General features: G+C 48.1%; 3 protein-coding genes and 1 pseudogene across 3 annotated transcripts; 1 reads left to right on the forward strand and 3 right to left on the reverse strand.

Moving 5' to 3' along the window:
- The first annotated feature begins 3,080 nt into the window (after positions 1-3,080).
- On the forward strand, positions 3,081-7,349 carry LOC147987913 (disease resistance protein Pik-2-like). Its single transcript, XM_087545504.1, has 3 exons — positions 3,081-4,404; positions 4,831-5,105; positions 5,192-7,349. Exons 1-3 carry the CDS (start codon positions 3,503-3,505, stop codon positions 7,123-7,125), a joined length of 3,111 nt encoding a protein of 1,036 aa, XP_087401630.1. The 5' UTR covers positions 3,081-3,502; the 3' UTR covers positions 7,126-7,349.
- A 722-nt stretch (positions 7,350-8,071) lies between these two features.
- LOC147987914 (succinate dehydrogenase subunit 3-2, mitochondrial-like) lies at positions 8,072-10,134 on the reverse strand. Its single transcript, XM_087545505.1, has 3 exons — positions 9,981-10,134; positions 9,596-9,661; positions 8,072-8,724 (listed from the first exon to the last, which is right to left on the reverse strand). Exons 2-3 carry the CDS (start codon positions 9,657-9,659, stop codon positions 8,408-8,410), a joined length of 381 nt encoding a protein of 126 aa, XP_087401631.1. The 5' UTR covers positions 9,660-9,661; positions 9,981-10,134; the 3' UTR covers positions 8,072-8,407.
- A 3,174-nt stretch (positions 10,135-13,308) lies between these two features.
- LOC147987915 (uncharacterized) lies at positions 13,309-14,635 on the reverse strand. Its single transcript, XM_087542546.1, has one exon. The coding sequence runs from the start codon at positions 14,633-14,635 to the stop codon at positions 13,310-13,312; it is 1,326 nt and encodes a 441-aa protein (XP_087398672.1). The 3' UTR covers position 13,309.
- A 2,455-nt stretch (positions 14,636-17,090) lies between these two features.
- On the reverse strand, positions 17,091-17,931 carry LOC147987916 (peroxidase 12-like; annotated as a pseudogene).
- Positions 17,932-18,264: the final 333 nt, after the last annotated feature.

The raw sequence follows: 18,264 nt of genomic DNA on the forward strand, positions 1-18,264 counted from the left end.
TAGGGTGGCCCCTATTGCCGACCGGATCACTCACCCGGATCAGTCAGCCTTCATCCAGGGCCGTTATATCCTTGACGGAGTCCGGGTGTTTCATGAAGCACTCCATGAGGTTCACTCCAAACACCTCAAGGCTGTCTTCCTGAAACTAGACTTCCACGAGGCGTATGACACGGTTAGTTGGTCTTTCCTTCGGGAATGTCTTCTTCGAAGGGCTTCGATGATCGGTGGGTGACTAGGGTGATGCAGATGGTTTCCTCAGGCCGGACCGCGGTGAACATTAATGGGGAGATCGGCTCCTTCTTCCCCACCCTCTGTGGGGTGCGCCAAGGCGACCCTTTCTCCCCTTTCCTGTTCAACATGGTGGTCGACGCCTTGGTCGCCATCTTGAATAAGGCAAGGCGGCAGGCCACATTAAGGGGATAGTCCCGCATCTTGTTGGGGAGCACGGGATCTCCCTTCTCTAGTATGCGGATGACACCATCATCATGGTGGAGGGCTCGGAGAGTGATATCTCAAACCTCAAGTTCCTCCTGTTGTGCTTCCAACAGATGTCTGGCCTCAAGGTCAACTTCAACAAGAGCGAGGTGATGGTCTTGGGGTACTCCCAAGACGAACGCCAGAGTATAGCGGATCGGCTTAACTGCCAGCTTGGGAGCTTCCCCATGACTTATCTAGGGATACCCATTAGTGACTCTAGGCTCACGGTGAACTGCGCCCCACGGTGGGGAAGCTCCAGCACCGTATCGAGCCTTGGCAAGGTCGTTGGCTCTCCAAAGCAGCCCGTACGGTGCTCATCAACTCATCCCTCTCTAGCCTGCTCTTGTTCATCATGAGCTTCTACAGCCTTCCGGAGATGCTTCATCACGAGATCGCCACTGTTCAGGGCCGTTTCTTTTGGGCCGGTGAGGGAGACAAGCAGAAGTACCACATGGTTAGGTGGTCTGAAATCTGTAAGCCTCGCGACCAGGGCGGCCTCGGGATCATGTCTTCCAAGCACATGAACATTGCCCTCCTGACTCGGTGGCTTTGGCGGATTGCCAGCGGTGATGGTGGCCTGTGGCTTCGCATCATTCAGCAGAAATACCTCCGAGGCCAGCCTCTCGCCTTCTGCCAGCGGTCTGGGGGGTCCCAGTTCTAGCAATCTGTCATCCAGCTCCTTCCTGTCCTCCAGATTGGGACTTCGATTGAGGTCGGATCAGGCACCGCGACCTTGTTCTGGTTCGACACATGGACTGGCGACCTTCCCCTCGCGGCCCGCTTTCCAGACCTATTCTCCATTGCGGTGGCCCCTCAGATATCGGTCGCGGCAGCCCTTATTGACTTAGGACATCTCACGTTCCGGAGGCCCTTTGGTCCGGCTGAAACAGCCGATTGGCAGGAGATGCTTGACTGCATTGCATTGCACGCGCCTAATCTTACGACCGAACATGACACATCCAGATGGCATCTAGAGCCTTCTGGACAATTCTCCACCAAGTCCATGTACCAGGCCATTGCTCCCTCGCCTGGCCATGAGGCGCTCACCCTCATCTGGGAGATTCGCCTTCCCCTGAAGATTAGGACTTTCCTATGGCAATGGATCCGCGGCCGCCTCCCGTCTGGCATCAAGGTACTGAAGAACAATGGTCCGGGTGATGGACGATGCCCGCTCTGCGGGCCGGAAGAGGATTCGAATCATATCTTCTTCACCTGCGTGTCCGCGCAGTTCCTATGGAGCTGTTTCCGCGAGATAGTGGGTGGAAGCTGGGATCACAACAACTTCCCCGCTCTCTTCGCCGAACTCCAGGCAATACCACCCGCAGTGCGCCACATTAGGTGGCTGGCCATTGGGGTGCTAGCCTGGACGCTGTGAACTGTTAGGAATAAACTTGTGATTCAGCGCATCCCTCTTCGTCGTGCTACTGACGCTTTGTTCAAATGGTCTGGTTACTTGCAGCTTTGGCGGCCGCTTAGCCGCCCCAGGGAGAGAGACGCCATCACCTCCATCATCACCCAGCTTCGCGCGATGGCTCTCCGGATGGCTCCACCGCTTCCCCCACCCCCCCTCCCCCCCCCCCCCGAGCCAGACTAGATCGTCGTCGGCTTCGCCACCGCCTCGCCGTTTTGTTTGTTGTCTAGTTGTGTGCTTGTGCTGGGCTTGTTGTGATGTGCCCACATCGGAACTTGGGTCTATGTGTGTTGGTGTTTGTGTTGGACCGTGCCTGCGGTGGCTTTGGGTGCGTGTGTGTGGTGTGTGTGTGTTCGTGTGACTTTGGTAACTTTGTGCTTGGTGGTGTTTTATTTATAAAACGGGGCGAAAGCCTTTTTCGGTAAAAATACATAAATCAATGTGCTCACCTCGGTGTCCGATGACGAGATGGTCGCGACCGGCGATGTTAGCTTCGGATCGCCGGCTTACCGAAGGGCACGGGTGAAGTGGGAGAGAAGAGTAGAGTAGCACCGGCGCAGTGGGCCAGGCCAATTAGCTTTCGGGGCGGAGTGCAGCAGCAGCGTGATTTGAAGACAAAGGGCCCGCGCGATGCGCGGCACGCGCGATCTATAACCCATAGGTAAGCCAAATGTCCCTTCACGGCCACTTGGCTTACCGGGGAGGCCAAGGGTTTTTTGATTTAAAAAGGAAAATGGAAAATATAAGGCGAGTGTCGGGTGAGCATAGTCGGCTTATACCAACGGCCGCCATGCATGCTAGCCGTTAATTGGGCTGTCGGCAGCCAAGTGGCAGAAGCTGTTGCTCGGGCTCCCATAAGCCGAGTGCTTTTAGACTAGCCACAGTGGGAGTAACTTCAGCAGTAACATCGAGTCCAACTCAGCAAATTTGTTTATATGGCAATGAGTTAATAAGGAGAAAGATAGTTACAGTAACTTAGCTAGTTACTGTAACATCACATGTCCCAAAGCAATATGAGTCTATAACCTAATAAATGAAGGTTTGCATGTTATCACACTAATGTTAGTACCCACTATGAAGATAGTAATATAGTCTAGGGATATGTGTATGTTACCGGTGTATGTTACTCTCTATTGTGGCTAGTGTTACGCTTGTCAACCGAGAGCTTTTCCTTAAGCAACTCGGTTTATAGCTTTGCAAACCGAGAACTCTTTTGTTGCCATGCATGCATCCTCCATTTGATACTTGGCTTAGGAGGAGGAAAGCCGAATACCCGTATTTTGACACTCGGTTCAGAGGAAGATACACGGCAACAAATGATTTTCCTGAAGCGTCGGGTCCCTGTCAGGAAAGAAAATGAAATTGAAAAAAAAAAACACTTGACAGGGACAAAGTGGGGTAAAGGTGGGACGCCCATGTCCATGTATATATAAATAGTTCCACTTGGAGTCTGATATGGTATCATATCTTTTGAAATGGATAGGCGACTCAAATTCCACCGTGTGCCCCTCCTTCTCTAGAATTGCTCTTACACCGCGGAGCGAGATCCATAAGCAGCAGCGGCCGTCTCCTTCTCCTTAACGAGGAAGGGAAGAGCAAGAAGGCAGCGCAGCGATGGAGCTTGTGGTGGGCACTTCGGAGGAGAATATGCGGTCCCTCCTGAGCAAACTAGGCGGCCTTCTCTCCGAGGAGTACACCCTGATTAGGGGCGTCGACGGGGACCTCCAGTACATCAACGACGAGCTCGCCACCATGCAGTCCTTCCTCCGCTACGTTGGCTCAAGACGTGGCCACGACGACCTGACCAAGGACTGGATGAAGCAGATCCGCGACCTCACCTACGACATTGAAGACTGCATCGACGACTCCGGCAACCGCCTCCACGGCCTGCCCACCGGCATGCCCTGCTATTTCCTCCTCAACAGCGTCTTCGAGATCCTCACGTGGTGGCCTCGCCGCGATATTGCCGCTAGGATATCAACCCTCAAGATGAGGGCGCAGCAAATCGGCGAGCGGCGCCAAAGGTATGTTGTCAACGACCCCTGGACCGGCGAACCGCCTGCCGGTGCCGGTCCGCCCACCAAGGCCGCAGTATTTGTAGCTGCGGACAACCAGGATGTCCGCCTTCAGCTTGTCGACATGAAGGACCCCGTGGGAGTGGAGCAGCAGATGAAGGACCTCAGAAGGTGGGTGACTTACCTTGTCGGGTTCGGAGGGGTGGGGAAGACCGCCATAGCCACCGCATTGTACAGGAAATTTAAGGAGAATTTCGTCCACACTGCGGTGGTCACAGTGTCTCAGAGCTCCGACGTGGAAGCCATTCTCAGGAGCATCATCAATCAAATCAAGCCCAAGGCCAGCAATCGCCAGGAGGAGGGCGGTTCAACCAAGAGTGCCATGGCCACTATTAAAGGCGTAATGGTCAAGTACTGCAGCGCTGGCACCTCGGAGGGAAAGCATGATGGCACCAAGAAACAACTCATGAACGAGCTCAAGCAGCTCATCGAGAAAAAAAGGTACGTACTCCCTTCGTCCCAAAATATTGCAACTGTTCCAAGTACTCCCTTCGTCCTAAAATATAGTGTCAAAAAAAATTAGGATGGAGGGAGTACATATTATTATTTATTGACAACATGATGACAGTTCACCGACTGGAATTCCTAAACTTTATCATGTGAATATTTGCTTTATAAACAGTGATTCCAGATTTGCTAAAATTCTAGTTATTTTGACGTCCTTCCCTCTACCTTTTGTGTACTGTACACACGCCTGCAGAGTGCGTACACTTATATTTGCCCCAGAAACTTGCAATTGTAATTATGCACCACATATTTGTTTGAACTAGTCTCAAATTATTTTGTTTTGATTTGCGCAAGAAAAAGAAGTTGTGATTAGTTCTGGTGTCTCGCCTTTTGCTCCACTTTCAATTTCTGTTCCTGCAGGTACTTGTTGTTAATTGATGACGTATGGTCTGCAAGTATGCTGGAAAATATTATAAAAGAACTTCCTGATGATAAAACCAGCAGAATAATAGTTACGACGCGGTTCCATTCTGTGGCTACACCCAAAAGAGACACAGAACTTCGTCGAGTCACTGGTCTTGCTGAAGAAAAATCCAAGAAATTATTTGAGCAGGCCTTCTCTGAGTCCAAAGGAAACAAAGATGTTGCTATTATATGGCCTCAAGATTTTTCTGCACCACCCAACACAGAAGAAGGTAACAAACCTGTGCATATTCATCTTTCTTTTCTTTTTCTTTTTTTGGCTGTTGGGGGTCATTAATTTAGCATGCTGCTATTACAGTCATCGCCCAGGATGTGCCCAGGGAAACTAGGGGCCGAATCCAGCCACATTGGCGACTCAATATTTTGACACACAAAGTGCGCACAAGAATACTGCTGAGAAGAGTACGCCGTCCAACGAAGAAAAAACATGTCCACTCATGTAAGCAAGGCACCCCTGAAACTGAAAGCCAAGGTAGTGAAGATGCCACTGTCCCCAATGAAGTCTGGAAGATGTGCGGGGGGCTGCCATTGGCCATAGTTACCATGGCTGGTCATGTGGCCTGCAACCCGGACAAATCATTGAAGGATTGGTCCGACGTTTGCAGCTCTCTATTCCCGGAGTTAGGACAAGATCATATCAAAAAACTTACGCAGGAGGAAGTGGGTAGGATCATTAGCTATTGCTATGACGACATGCCTGCGGAAATCAAGACTTGCTCGATGTATTTGAGCATATTTCCGAAGGGTGACAGAATCAGCAGGAAGCGTTTGACAAGGCGATGGATAGCCGAGGGCTTTGTCCGCGAGAAGCATGGGCTGAGTATGGAAGAAGTTGCAGAGACGTATTTCAATCATCTCATAAGAAGGAAGATCATCCGGCCAGTGGAGCACAGCAGCAATGGAAAGGTAAAGAAATGCACAGTTCATGACATGGTTCTCGAGCACATTGTAGCAAAGGCAAGCGAAGAGAATTTCATCACCGTAGTTGGTGGTAACTGGCTAATGCAGCCATCTAGCAGCAAGGTCCGTCGGCTGTCCCTCCAAGCCTGTGATTCCAACCGTGCAAAGGATACAGAAAAGATGAACATGTCACATGTTCGATCAGTAACCATGTTTGGAAGTTTGAACAACCAGTTGCATGCCCATTTGTTCAAGCTTGAAATTGTGCAGATCATGGATCTTGAAGGATGCAAGGGTTTTAAACAGCACCATATCATAGAGATTTGCAGAATGGTTCTGCTCAAGTATCTCAGCCTGCGGGGGACTGACACTAAATGCCTTCCAAGTAAGATAAAAAAGCTTAAGAACCTTGAGACTCTCGACATAAGAGAGACAGATATTGTCGAGTTGCCAGCCACCATATGCCAGCTTGAATGGCTGGTTAACATACTTGGTGGCAATAAAACAACACGGAAGGCACTGAAGCTTCCAGAAGAGTTGAACAGTAGAAAGAAAATGAAGGCTTTGCGCATACTGTCGGGGATTGAGATTGATGAGGCATCAGTGGATCTTCATCATTTGACTGAGCTGAGGAAGCTTGCAATCTACAAGCTGAATACCAAGGGGAGCACTGCAAATTTCAAAGATTTAATCTCCTCTATTGAGTACCTCGGTGGCTATTCTCTACAGACCCTTGTAATTGATGACGAGTCATCGGAGTTTATCAAATCACTAGATGACCTATCATCCCCTCCGAAATTTCTTATTGCCCTTGAGTTATCAGGCAAGATGGCTAAGCTCCCCAATTGCTTGCAACACCTCCATACTCTCAGCAAGTTAACCCTTTCTGTTACAGCTCTCCGGACTGATAACTTAAAGGATCTCAGCAACCTAGAGGCATTGTTTTCTCTCACCTTTTCTTTTAGGGAAAAAGGGCAGGATCGAGAAACACTGGCCATTGTCGCAGAAAATAAGATGTACTCCAAGGGGAAGGTCACAGTTCCAGCAGATGGCTTTAAGAGTCTTAAGCTTATGCGCCTCTTTGTCTCTGGTCTTGTCTTGCCATTATTGAGCTTCTCCAATAAGGCTATGCCAGAACTGGAAAGGCTTGAGCTACGTTACAACATGCTGGAGGGCCTTTATGGGGTAGAAAACCTTGCAAAACTCAAGGAGGTGCATTTTACATCAGACGCCAAAGCTAATGAAGGTACCATGACTAAGGATATAGTAGCAGAGATAAATAATGCACTGAGTATTAATGGGAAAACATCCAAGATAATCGTTCACAACTGACTGATTGAGATGAAACCAACATGTGTTGCTTTCTGTGTGTGTCTAAGTTTGGCATCATTGCATTTTTACTTGTACTCGCTTTTTTTCCTGCTGCTTTAGGATGGCGCATCACCTTCGTGCATCCTATGAGCGTGCCTAATGGTTTATCCATTGTGTTTGTGTGTGTGAAATAAATTTGATAACTATTGGAGAATGTGGGTGTATTATATTGCATTTACCTCTGGACATCTATCAGAAGTTATGTAAGTGACTACCGTTGAGATGTTTCGGGAACAACCATTGTGCAAAGGGTGTGGGCTTTAGTAGCGACCCTACTTTCTTTTTAGAGATAGATAGATATATTTCACTGATCCTCCACTCTGGATGTTGTTTCCTGTCTGCTCCTCCATTGCATCACAGACGAGCATGTGTCCCAGCGGCATTTTATTTTGGCACAGATGTCGACATAGCTCGCTCAGGGGCCGATTAAATGGCTCATGTCGCCATTGTGTCCCAAGGCTCATGCCATTGCGTCCCAAGGCAAGGTTGTGGAGGAAGAGGGTGATTGAGGACAGGCAAGGAGAGGTAAATGGGTCAGCATCACCATCACGTCCCAACATGACGCTCCTAGTAAGAGGATGATAGAGCAGAGAGATGACTTTGGAGGACAGGACGAAAGAGATGATTTATCAATGCCTATGTTCATAGCTTAGCTTCCTCATGGGTAACTCAGATTAACAGAGATGTATTAATACGCATGATTATCTCACCTGATTTGTTCTACAACTCAAATATGGATCTGCAGCCTGATTAAGAGAAATTAGGTAGCCATAAGAGAAGTAGCTAATCCACCGAATTGCCAGAACAACCCTCAAACCCATACTATACGTTGGTAAAGGCTAGAGAGGCAGATCCTGAAATTCTATGCAAAACAGCAAATACAAGGCATCATGCTCTGAGTACAAAATAAACACTTGCCAACATATGTGTAACAGTTAAGGAAATATGAAACTGGAAGAATAGAATAAATGGTCAGACTTATATTCCTTTTGCATGAGCAAGGAGAATATTCAAGCCAAAGCAGAGGATCTGGTTTCAGGTTTGCAGACCTCATAACAAAGAACACCCAAAATGAGGTTTTTTATTTATTTTTACACTGACCATTAGGATAGTTTCCCTTATTATTCATGAAAATCTGCAGGCTTGATAAGATGTATGACAGCTTGCTCTAGAGTTGCATTGTGCCCAATGCATGAAACACTGACAGCAATGTCACCCCTCATCATTGCACAATCTGTTTCACTCAGACATCAAACGTGAGGCTGAACTTGGTAGCAAGAGGTATGGATATGATGGCAGCACCGAGCGCAACGCCAAATATACGGTGCGAGATGGAGAACGTAGCACTCAGCTGTGGCTTCTTCAGAGGAAGATGGGGAGACAATGGGCGGTTTGCAACAGGAGCTGACCGGGGGCGACTTGTGTGTAGAGATCGGCTTCCAGATGGAGGCATCTTCTTTCGCAGAGCTCCTAAGGAAGAAGATGCGTAGCTCTTTGCTTGCCCAATGGTTGAGGGGAGTCTAAGGCCATCCATGTTGTTGAAAGATGAGTTTGAGGCACCTGAAAGACAAAGGCAACAAATGTAACCAGGCATCATCATTAGTTGATCGATATACAGGTGTAGCTATTATCAGGCGACAGGTGTAAAGTATTTGTTTAACCAAAACTTTAATCGTATCAAAGTATTTTCATGTGATTCAGATGCTTAAAATCTTGACATCAAGGTTCAGTCTAATCTCTGTTTTGTCCAGTGAGGGAGAGCGTTGCAGTTAAATATCTGAGAAAAAGCTACAGATCAAAGGATCACTTGTTCCTTTATGTTAATATAATCTGGCACTATATAAAGAGGACTATTTTAGTTCAAGAACCATCATTTTTACTAGTGAGTCATGCTAGGATTAGGATTTACAGTCAAACAAGAACACTAAAAAAAAGTCAGTTCTAGGTTGTATACATGAGGACCCTGTAAGTGCCTCAGTTTGGGAGAGAGAGCCTTATTAGAAGATATAAACTGCAGATTCCTATAGTGCAGAATAGCAAGATTGATGGAAGACAATGCCGATACTAGTATAATACCATTTACTCATAGAAATTGTATGCTTTATATTTACTACTAAAAAGATGGATGTTCTTCATTAAACAACACACTGGATTACGAAACCATGTGTGGATAGAAACGAGATATAGAAGCACTCTCTTAACACACCAAATAAACCTCCCTATCTATCTAACATTCTTTCCAGCCTGAACCTCAGTTGTTAGTCCTTTACACAACCTGCAGAATAAGAATGCACTTAAAAGGTGGATGTGTGCGCGACCGGCCCAGTACCACCTATAGAATTAACATGTGGCGTGATTGTTTGATATGTCGAAACTAGTTCAGATTCCAGAAGTACGAATAAGATAGGAAATTCCTTTCAGGAGTGCTTACCACGGAGAGCAAATGGAGGGTCGTTCAGGGGTACAAAGCGAGTGTTGCTGTGATACTTGTCCATTCCTGCCGAAAGAAGAACCAACACCATTACATATTTACATTATTACCAATCTATAAGAAGCACCGATACAGCCACACGGATAGGGCTACGGCGATTTGTTGTGTGGTGAGATGGATACCGCAATAAAGAAACTGTCGCAAGACAAAGAACAATTTTGAGATGTGCGATTGGATCAAAATACTGCCCCCATTTGTTGGCTCCATGCCTATTTTCGAGTCATCAATGATTATGAATTTCCAAAATCCTCGAGTCATCAAGCACGCAGGCAGCAAACATCGCACGGGAGGACCGGAGGAGAGCACAATTGGGGAAGGAAGTAACCTTGATCTGCCCCACGCGGCGGGCGGCGGCACGCAGACGGCGTTTGCAGTCGGGGTCGAGGGCGAATCCAGGCGGTGGCGAGGCGATTCCAGGCGGCGGCGACGACGGCGGGATCGCGGTACTGGAATAACTTGCGGTCTTGCGTTGCGCCTCACTTTTTTTTTTTGAACACAGTGCGTTACGCCAGGGTTAGCAACGTGATGGGTCTTGCTGGGCTGGGCCATCTCATCCCGTGTCCCCTGCGTATTCGCACTTTTTTTTTGTCTTCTTTATCTTTTATAATCGAGAAAAGGAACATTTTTTTGGTGGGTAATAGGAATTTTTTTTGAGGATGTAATAGGAGATTTATTCCTTTGCCTAAAAAAAAGAAGTTATATTCCTTTCCATAAAAAACTACCAGGAGTTGTATTCCATTATGATAGCGTTACAATCAAGAGGCAAAAAAGTTATTCAATACAAGGGGATCCTCTATGTAGCCACACACAAGTGCTACAATTAGTACTACATGACTTTATATTGCAAACTGATTTGCTACCCTATTGTGAGCACGATTAAGCTTTTGTGCAGTAAACTCCTGGCCTTCAAGAAGTGCGTGGATCTCCGCCTCCTCAACATCATTATAGTTAAATAAGAATCTGTATGTTGCAAACATAACACTCCTATCATGTCGTCTAAGAATCATGCCCGTTGCCGGCATCCCATATCGAGCGAAGAAAGAACCGCATAAAAGAAATACTCCGGGATAAGATTTTCTTTTTGTTGCCATAGAAAACTTTCATTGCATGAATTTCCTATAGCGCAAGACTTGTCTTTCCTCTCTCCCAAGGCGACTTGGGAAAGGCTTCCTCCCGACGATCTTCGCCGGCGAGCCCGTGGATTTGCTTCCCCTCCGCATGCCACTCCGGTGGCCAGTGGCGGGGAGGAAAATCCTGATGTCTTGACTCCCGCTAGTAGATAGGTAGGGTTTTAATCCTCGTAGGGGCGGCGTTTGAATGGATGACGGCGCTCCTTCTTTAAGTCAGTCTTCCGAGTTGCGATCCTCCTTAAGTTCGTCCATTGGGACGGATCGGACGGTGCTCCGGCGTAGATTCTTGCCAGCTCCTTGGGACGGCGAGGTTAGGGTATCTCGACATGCGTACACAATGGCGATATTTGGTGTCAGGTTCTTCAAATCGATTCAAGGATTCAACAGCGACAACTGCGGATCCGAGGTGCTAGTCCTTAGGGGCACATGCACGAAGACTACCCAGCTATTATAGACAAGCTCAGGTCGGCTTCGTTATGGGAGCGGCGACAGCGGCGCGTCGACGGCTCGTTCTGGCGGCAGCAATGGTCGTTTGGTGGTCCATGGACCTCAATATAACTTTTATTATGTTTGAAGTGTTTTGTACTTCCAGTGAATCTTTATGGTAGATCTGAACCTTTTCGCAAAAAGAAAAGAAAACTTTCATTGGCCAAAAGAAGTCATTATAGTTTTGTTGATAGTGAAAAGTCAACCCCATCAGAGGAACAATGCACCCACATAACAGTCTGAGGTAACGAACACCCATTTGGGCGAGTGCACGACTAGATCACTACTCAGAAAAGTCTTATAGATGGGTCAACCCCATCAGAGGAACAATGCAGCCACATAACAGTCTGAGGTAACAAACGCCCATTTGGGCGAGTGAACGACTAGATCACTCCTGAGAAAAGTCTTAGTCACGGGCAATGTCTGAGATCTACCACTGCTATTTGGGTACTAGCGGTGGGCGAAAAACGTCATCTGTGACAGCTAAGAGCATCTCGAGCTGTGCCCCCAACATGCCCCTTTTAGATGATTTTTTAGCGCCGGCAAACGAAAATCGGCCCAGTCATGTCCTCAGGAGTCCGTTTTTCGTCAGGTTGGGCCGAAATAATAGCCGGCACACCCGAGCCGAATCCGGCGCGCTGGGGCGCCGGCACAAGCGAAAAGGGGCATGGGGCCACCCCGTCGGCGAGAGGAGGGCATTTTCCCGCCGTTTCTCCCCGCTCCCTCCAGCTTCCCTCTCATTCTCTTCATCCCTCCTGCCAATCTCGTCCTCCTTCCCTCCCTGCCGGCCGCCATGCCGTCGAAGAAGTCATGGTCTCCCGCGCCGCGACAGGTGCGACCGTCGTCGTCGCCCAGCCGAAGCAGAGGAAGCCGAGGGCGCCGCCGTCCAAGCCCCCGGGCATGCAGGGATGAAGTTCAGCGCCGGGAGGCTGTCACCACCGACCGACGGAACAGGGCGCCGCCAACTCCCACGCCCATGCCGACGGTGCCGCCAAGCCCGAGGGAGGATGCCTCCACAACGCCCAGCAACACAGAAGCCGCGCCGACGCCGCCCAGCACAGAAGCAGCTCCGACACCGCCAAGCCCACGCACGCCGTCTCCGCCGACACCGAAGGCTGCCCCCGCCGTTTGATGCGTTGCCCACGCGTCCTTTCGTTCTTTTTGTACGCCGAACTTTTCATCCGATCGCCGAACTTGGCCGCTGATCGCCGGACTGGGCTTTTTTTGTGAGCGGGAACGACGAAGTTTGAATTGGCCGCAACTTGGGGGGGGGGGAGGGGGGGGGGGCTGGAGGCGTGGCTGGGAGCTAGATCGCCTCCAAGGACCAATCTAGCGCCGGTTCGCCCCCAGGCGGCTCTTTTTCGACGCCCTGGGTGCCGAACGGCGAGAGATGCTCTAAACGGACGGTTGTGGCCGGTGCTAGTAGCCACCCACACCCACTAGGCCGCTACTCTTAAGTTTCACAACATTCTTAAGTTTTACAACATTCGCCGTGGGACAAAATTAGGGCAGAAAACTAGAGCCTGCCACCGGGTTGTAGGGTACCAGTGGCAGGCACAGAAATTGCTCACCATAGTTAACAAAATTTCCAAAAGTTTACAGTAGCGGGGGACAACGCGCGCCCGCCATACATGTAGGAGCAGTGCTATACACACGATGTGTGCACGACAAGGCAATCAGCTCCGTCCATTGCATGGCAACAGCAGGCAGCAGGCCACTAGATACGTATCGTGCAGTGATCGTGCACACATTTGTCGTTTGTGAAGCAGTTCCGTACATGTAGTAACTAAGGCGGTTGAAAAAAATATTTATTAAATCCAGAAGTCTAATTTTTTTACCCCAAGGTGATGTAATAATAAAGATCAGTACATTCTTTCCTACACCTTTGCATGTACCAGGGAGACTACATGTATAATAGTCAAATAATTTTAAAGTATCTTTACATCAAAAGAAACCAAATCTACGCAAAACAAGTAGCATCACACCTGCTTGTCTAGTCCTGCAAACGTATACGTAGGTAGTAATTAACTTCAACGGTTCAGTACGGTAAGTAAATTAGGAATGGGAAACCTATGAGTGGAAAACCTAGCTCATCAAAACAATGACAGGCTCCGTAAATGTGGTGGATGAGGCTACAAGTACACCATCCATAACCACCATATATGGCGCATATCATACCTCTTGGGGACCAAGTGCCGGTACCAATGTGATATTGCTCAAGATATTTTGCATATGTGGGATCCTGACGTACAATGGTGTCACCTGCAATGGTTGGCATTGCCTTTAAGCTGACACATAAATTCCTTCCGATACCACTGCCGCTGCTTCTAAGACCAACCAGGAGAGCATTGCCCCCCATGCTTGTTAGATGAACAACTCTTCCTTGGATAAGGTCCGCTATTCTGTAGACTACCATGTGCTTGAAGAACACGTAATCACAAGAACCGACGAGTAGGATCTCTGAGTCACATTCTACTAATTCGGGAAGGCCGTTGATCATGCCCGTCGGACATATGGCAATCACCTTTGGTGCCGGAAACAAAGACGGACTGGATCCTGAGTTCTTCTCGGGCCAAGGTGGGTCGATCTGTAAAATCTGTAGTTCAACGCTGGAAGCGGGCTTTGGTTGCAACATGTAAAGTTTTCCTCGTGATGATATGGTGCTCTCATTTGGGGAGAAGCTCCAGCTTGACATTCTCCATTGCTTGTCCTTGGTGGTAGCAAAGAGTAGGCGTGGCATATCTTCAAGCACGACGGTGATCATACCGACTCCTTCGGTATTAATGTTCAAGGAGGCGGTTACCCTGCCCGGCAATAAGTAAGTACATCCGTTGTGAGAATTGAAGTGGGTTGATCCTGTGCCCAGCACCGTGCGAGACGTGATTGGCGGGAACTTCTCCACGTCTCCCGTGAAGGGGTGGAGGAGGCATATAGGGTCGTCTTGCTCGCCATGTTGCCGCTGCATGAGGAGGAGGCCGTCGACTGAGCAGAGGACGCAGTGGTCCTCGAGAAGAGCGATTCGAGGATGGACGAATACTCCAGTGCTTAGGTTGAGGAAACCTTTCCTGCCATCACCAAGGTGGAGTCCGTGGCCGTCCGGCAGCATCATCCACCGACGCGGATGAAAGCGCGAGTCGGTGATGCCATGGCCGCGTGGGCAGACGGTGCTGGACCGCCAGTGCGTGCACACTGCACGGAAGCGGATGTAGTCGACCAGGTCTCCGGCCAGCACCCGCCAGCCGATGAGCTCAACCAAATCCGCCGGCAGGGACGTCAGGGGAGACAGGTCGTCATCTGAGCAGGTGGCGGAGGAGGCCGTGACCGGCGCAGGAGGGTGCTCGCAGTTCGCCGCCGGCGAGAACATGGATAGATCGATCCCGATCGGGTTTTTTCTTGCCCTAGCCACGGGGCCCCTCGGCAAGGGATTTTTAAGCAGATCGCTCGGCGGTGAACTATTTGGGATGGGCCCTGAGATGCTATCGTATCCACTCCTGGTGGGGCTAACATCCAGCCCATCTTTCTCTAGTACGTGCGTGTGATTGCTGAATAAAAAAGACTAATTCTTCACCCTCTTTGGTGTTTTTGTGTGAATGTATGATTGCTGTGCACGTTTTTTACACAGTGAAATAATAGACGGTGTTTTTTTCTAAAGATAATCATATGTACATAAATACTACTAGCTAGTAATACACAGATGTATTTCCAGCAGCAACAAGAAAAAAAATCAATAATGCAAACGTGTTTTTATCACCGATAAAATCAAGACAGTAATAAAAGGACCTGGTCGATCTTAGAAGGTGTATGGATATGTGAGCTAAGTGGCCGAGTTCCTTTTTTCACGCATGGACGATGCTCATTTTAGTAGTTTGTTTCTTCATCTGTTTTGAATCCGATAGACCTACACACGTGTCCCATATGAGAGAGAGAGAGAGAGAGAGAGAGAAGTTGTGCCATAAAAAAGTGTGGTGAAGCTTTTTCTTCCTTTTTCCTCGGCGGTTAAGGCAAACTTTCTCCTACAAGCTTCACCGGTGAGACTGTGGACTCACCTCCTCTCTGCTTGCACTACGGCTAGTAGTTAGGTTTAGTCCTCGTGCGTGCGGTGCTCGAACGGATGGTGGCGTTTCCTCTTCGAGTTTGTCTTCAGGGCTTCAATTCTCCTCGAATTTGTCTATCTAGATGTAGTCGATGGAGCCCCGGAGTAGATTTCAGCCGCTTCCTTTGGGCAGCAAGATTAGGGTTCAATGACGATGATTGCGGCTCCAGGGCGCTAGTCCTTAGAAGCATGTGTTTCCGGTTGTCATCAATAAGGTCAAACTGGCTCCGGTAGTGGAACGGCGACATTGGCGTGTCGACGGCTCGTTCTGGCGGCGGTAATGGCCATTCGGTGGCATAGAGACCTTGATGTATTTTTTTTATCTTTAAGGTGTTTTGTGCTTCTGATAAAATTTTATAATAGATGTTGATCTTTTTCTAGAAAAGAAAAGGAAATGAGAGACCATAAGGAAACCATACCCCACAAAAGGAGTCCTACTAGCACCGGAGCTGATGCCGGAAGAAGGATCCGCAGTGTACTAGCGACGGTGAGGCAAAACATTTATCATGTGGTCAGCATGTTAATTAGTCCACATCGATGCATGTAGAGTATCCCACTCTTGTTCACTAGTGTGATGAACAGAGCTTCACGCTGAAGAAGTGGAATGCGAGGTTCTTCAGGAATCAAACATCTACCCTAGTGCAAACTTTTCACCGGTTTACTAACGATCTTGTCAACTAGCACACTGTTGGAAGGAGTATAGTCTACCAGTTTATCCACATACCCCTAAGACACCATTGATAGGATTTTGGTCTAGTTGCATACACAGCGCCGATCTTAAGCCTTGTATTGCTAATGCTTGTAGTTCTTTGATACATTGTTGAACACTCGGTAGCCGATCTCATATTCTTTAGTCAATGAAAAGTTGCGCTGACAATCTTCCGTCAATATTTTGTGTTCCAAAAGGTGTCACGGCCTGGTCCTTTACCACCATTCGATAGTTCCATGCCGGTTCAACCAGCAGCTAGTCTCCAAATTTGAAGTTTCTCAGCGCATGAATGCCATTGTCATGCTCCTTAAAGTTGGGACCTTGATGGCCACAAACATTGCAAAATTTGGGGATACGTTCATACTGAACATGAAAGTTTTTTTTAGCTTTCCTCCGCGACATATAAATACCATCCTCGTCAAATGTAAGCATATCAATCTTCACCTGACCTCTATAGAAATTGTAGTGCAAATGCTACTTTTACAAATTCCTATGACAAGAGGGCGCATTCATACAAAAACGGAGATGTTCGGCCAGAGGATATTCCTCCATGGTTCATAACTTCTATCATGTACATGATTTTTTCTTTTCTTTTGAGGAATCATCACATATGCACAAACATGAAACCTCCACCGCTTCATCGAAATTGGACCCCTATTGGTGAGGGTTGAGTTTTTCGAGTTGAGAAAAGAAACAAATCAGAGGTGGTCTTTGTGAAAAAAAAGTGGTCATGGTCTTAATTAGACAAACTCATATTCTCCAACTATTTTGATGAGATTCCGAACGGCCTCCAACTCTGATAGTCTGTAAGTACTAGAAGTAGTAAATACCATGTGATAAAGAAGGTAGACCTAGCCTGTAATATCTTATTACTTGGACATTAACAGTTGTCTTCAACATACTTACGGAGTATGTGATCTACTGATCTCTTCTTATTTGAAAAAGAAAAGATCGCATGTGAAGCAAGGAGAACTCAGCCAGGCAGCAAACACCGCCTAGCTTGGACATACGATGAGATTAGCAGCAGTACAGGCAGATGCGGCCGACGTTCCCTTGGGGTCCCTAGAAAATCCCCATCTTGCTCATCGAACTGCAGAACAGGTTCCACAACCACCATTCGTTGTCCACAAAATCATTTACGCACCCTCGGGTGGTCTCGTTGAGGAGGAGCTGCATGTCGAAGGTGAGCACCCCCTTCCCCTTTTTGACATTCATGTAGTACTTGTTGTCGAACCTGTCCGGGGTGTTCACATCCAGGTCCTGACACCGGTGCGCATCGGCGGTGCAGTTATCTTGTAGCTTTCGGACAAAGTCATCAGAGTCGGAGTTGGGGAAACGGTTGCTCAAGGTGGCACAACGAGCTTTCCCAATGGTGTGCGCACCAGAGAGCACCGCGAGGTCTTTCTCGTCGAGGCTGCCACTACTGAAGGCAGCTATAAGTTGGTCAATGTTGAAGGTGGGGGTGGGAGCTCCTCCACGAACCTCAGCGGCGCGTGCTCGAAGCTGTCGAGCCTATTGAGTGGCACCTGGTAGGGTTGGCCACCTGACTGCAAGTTGCATGAGAAGATGTAATTTCGCGTGTGGATAGGGAAAAAATATTCTTACATATATACTATTTAGTAGCAATAATTATGAAAGTTTGACCACATGCATTTTTTTGCAGAAGTGACATATCGCTACAACGGAGACCTGCGCGCAAGGGCCATGATGTCGGTGCAGGAGACGGTTGGCCCACAAGCTTCGTGACTTTGGCACGGATGTCCTCCATGAGGAACACGACTTTCCGCCTGATATCTAGAGAGAGGTTCGGCGACATTCTCATCTCACTTCATGGAGTTCCCAGCAGAAGAATCGACGCATCGCATCACTTTTCGCCTGATCTCTCTTGACATATATGTGTATGTAAACAACTCAGTTTTGTCTAAAATAATTATTTAGCTAGCTAGGGTTACCAGCACGTTTAGTTCATGACTGACATGGCCACAGCTAATCTTCAGCTAAGTGTGCTAAAGAAGAGTGTGATGTACAAATTGGTCAGCACAAATGCGGAAATTGTTGAATCATATATTTCCTCCATCCTAAAATAAGTGTCTCAACTTTAGTACAACTTTACGAAGTTATACTAAAGTTGAGACACTTATTGTGGGATGTAGTGAGTATATGGATATGGCCAAGAAAATGTGGCAAGCCA

This window comes from Triticum urartu, chromosome 2A, assembly GCF_056163025.1.
Source record: "Triticum urartu cultivar PI428250 chromosome 2A, HENAU_Tu73, whole genome shotgun sequence".
NCBI classification, from domain to species: domain Eukaryota; kingdom Viridiplantae; phylum Streptophyta; class Magnoliopsida; order Poales; family Poaceae; genus Triticum; species Triticum urartu.